Source organism: Aplysia californica, unplaced genomic scaffold (genome assembly GCF_000002075.1).
Source record: "Aplysia californica isolate F4 #8 unplaced genomic scaffold, AplCal3.0 scaffold00160, whole genome shotgun sequence".
NCBI classification, from domain to species: domain Eukaryota; kingdom Metazoa; phylum Mollusca; class Gastropoda; order Aplysiida; family Aplysiidae; genus Aplysia; species Aplysia californica.
In genome coordinates, this window is record NW_004797430.1 from 849336 (window position 1) to 851536 (window position 2201).

The 2201-nt window shown below is 43.3% G+C and overlaps 1 protein-coding gene across 1 annotated transcript; it reads right to left on the reverse strand.

Annotated features, from left to right (window-relative positions):
• Positions 1–6: 6 nt before the first annotated feature.
• LOC106011677 lies at positions 7–1928 on the reverse strand (the record flags this gene model as incomplete). Its single annotated transcript, XM_013082122.1, is given in 2 exon segments — positions 7–240; positions 1793–1928. Coding segments are annotated over 2 exon segments (332 nt in total), but the record flags the coding sequence as incomplete, so codon positions are not given.
• Positions 1929–2201: the final 273 nt, after the last annotated feature.

Sequence of the window (2201 nt, forward strand, 5' to 3'; positions counted from 1 at the left end):
GTAAAATAGAAAGATGAAAAAAGATAACTACTGACTGGTCCTTGTTAACGAGAGACATTCTCCCTATTTCGGGGCCAGCGCTGCTCCATTTTGACCCGGGTGTTTTTCTTGTAGTTGAGCAGGAGGAAGGCAATTAACGCTTTCGCGGCCAGGGCTAGGAGCACATTCGCCAGGAGGAGAGCCGCGACCATGAGAGGGAACTCCTCCTCCGTTGTGTTGGGCAGCAGTTGGGACAGCTGACTGAAGAGGTGGGGGGGGGAAGGGTGGTTGGGGATCGAGAAGAGTTGAGGGTGGAGGAGTTTATAAAAGAGGGATTTAGTGTGAAGGCGTTAATAATGGAGGAATTATTGAGGGGGGAAGATTTGAAGGTTGGGCTATTTAGGATTAAGAAATGGAGGATGCTGGGATTGAGGATGGGGGGAATAGAGGGTGGAGGAATAAAGGGTAGGGGAATAAAGGGTGGGGGATGGTGGAACTCGGGTGGAGAAATTGAGGATGGGGGGAATAGAGGGTGGAGGAATAAAGGGTGGGGGATTGGGGATGATGGAACTCGGGGATGGTGGAACTCGGGTGGAGAAATTGAGGATGGACGAATTGGGAATGGGAGATTTGAGGGTGTTGGAATTGACGGTGACGGAGTTAACAACGGAGCACGCCTCCTTAGTGATCGAAATTGTGTTGGTAGGGGCGACCGAAGACTTAACTACCTTTATTTCTGCTCAGATGTACTAAACCGAAAACAGTGAAAACATATATCTTTTTTCTTTATTTTCTTAAAATTGCAGGTCTTAATCTGCTTATCAGACGCATGTGTCCGAGAAATATTCTGTCAAAATTCAAATTCTAAATATTCAAACAAAATTGAAGAATGATAGATCTACATCGTGTAGATACAGCTGTTATAGGAATAAAACACAATGTTGTCCCACTCCTGAAATATTTTGCTTTGTGGGCTTTATTTTAAAGCAAGTGAACAATAATTGCCAGTGGTATCGTTTAGAGTACCTGTAGTTCCATTCCTCTTCTGAGGAGTAACAACACATTTCTTCTCGGCCCTGTCAGAACAGTTCAAGCGGCCCAAGTTTTGTCAATGGAGATGATGAGAGAGAGAGAGAGAGAGAGAGAGAGAGAGAGAGAGAGAGAGAGAGAGAGAGAGAGAGAGAATATTTTGCGGATAGGGTTGTTTCAGCACATGAGACCTGTATTTACTATAATATTACTAATTGTCCTGTCTTGTTGTGCGTATGCGTGAGTGCTGCACCTAACCTTTGTAACGTCTACTGCCATTGTTAATGTCCAAGACAAATTTCTCCCTTCGAGAAGAATGAAGATTGTCATTGTCATTGTAATTGCCACACTGTAGGCTCCAGTGGCTAAGTAAGTAGTGAGTTTAGACTCAAGTTATGTCAAGCGAGTGTCGGTGAAACGGGAATCAGATGGGTGGTCACTAGGGTGTGTCCTTGTCTTGACAGTGGCGACGAACAGAGGCATGATTGTAAACTGTTCTGTGTTTAGTAGTAGTAGTAGTAGTAGTATAGGGTTTTACGGCGCTCGCAACTGCGTAAGGTCATATGAGCGCGCTGTTCTGTGTATGTGTATGTATGTATTTTTACATGTATTTATGTATGTACGTATTTTTATAGTTATGTATGTATGTATGTATGTATGTATGTATGTATGTATGTGTATTATGTGCATGTTTGCCCTTGTAAATCGAAGTGCCCTTCTGGGACAAATAAAAGTGTAATTTATTTATTTACTAGTTTTATAAAAACATAACAGGTGTGCTCACCAGTGTAACACACAGGGCAGGACTCCGGCCATGACCAGGAAAAGACGGAGCAGCTGGAACACGTAGAAGGTCTGACGAACGAAACTATCTCGGGCGATGTAACATCCCAAAAAGGAGAACAGGTACACATGCAGGGCTGGCGGGAGGAAGATACAATCCTCCTGTGTTGTGTATGTGTTCGTTTGTTTGTTCGCTCGCTGGTTTGTTTGCTTTTTGGTTTGTTGGTTTTTTTATTGTGGATTTTTATTTGTAGGTGTAAATGTACTTGCAAGCACATTATTTTTGCGTAACACGAAATAGAGAACATTTTTTGTCGGAGTAGATTTGGTGTGTGTGTGTGTGTGTGTGTATGTGTGTGTATGTGTGTGTGTGTGTGTATGTGTGTGTGTGTGTGTGTGTGTGTGAGAGA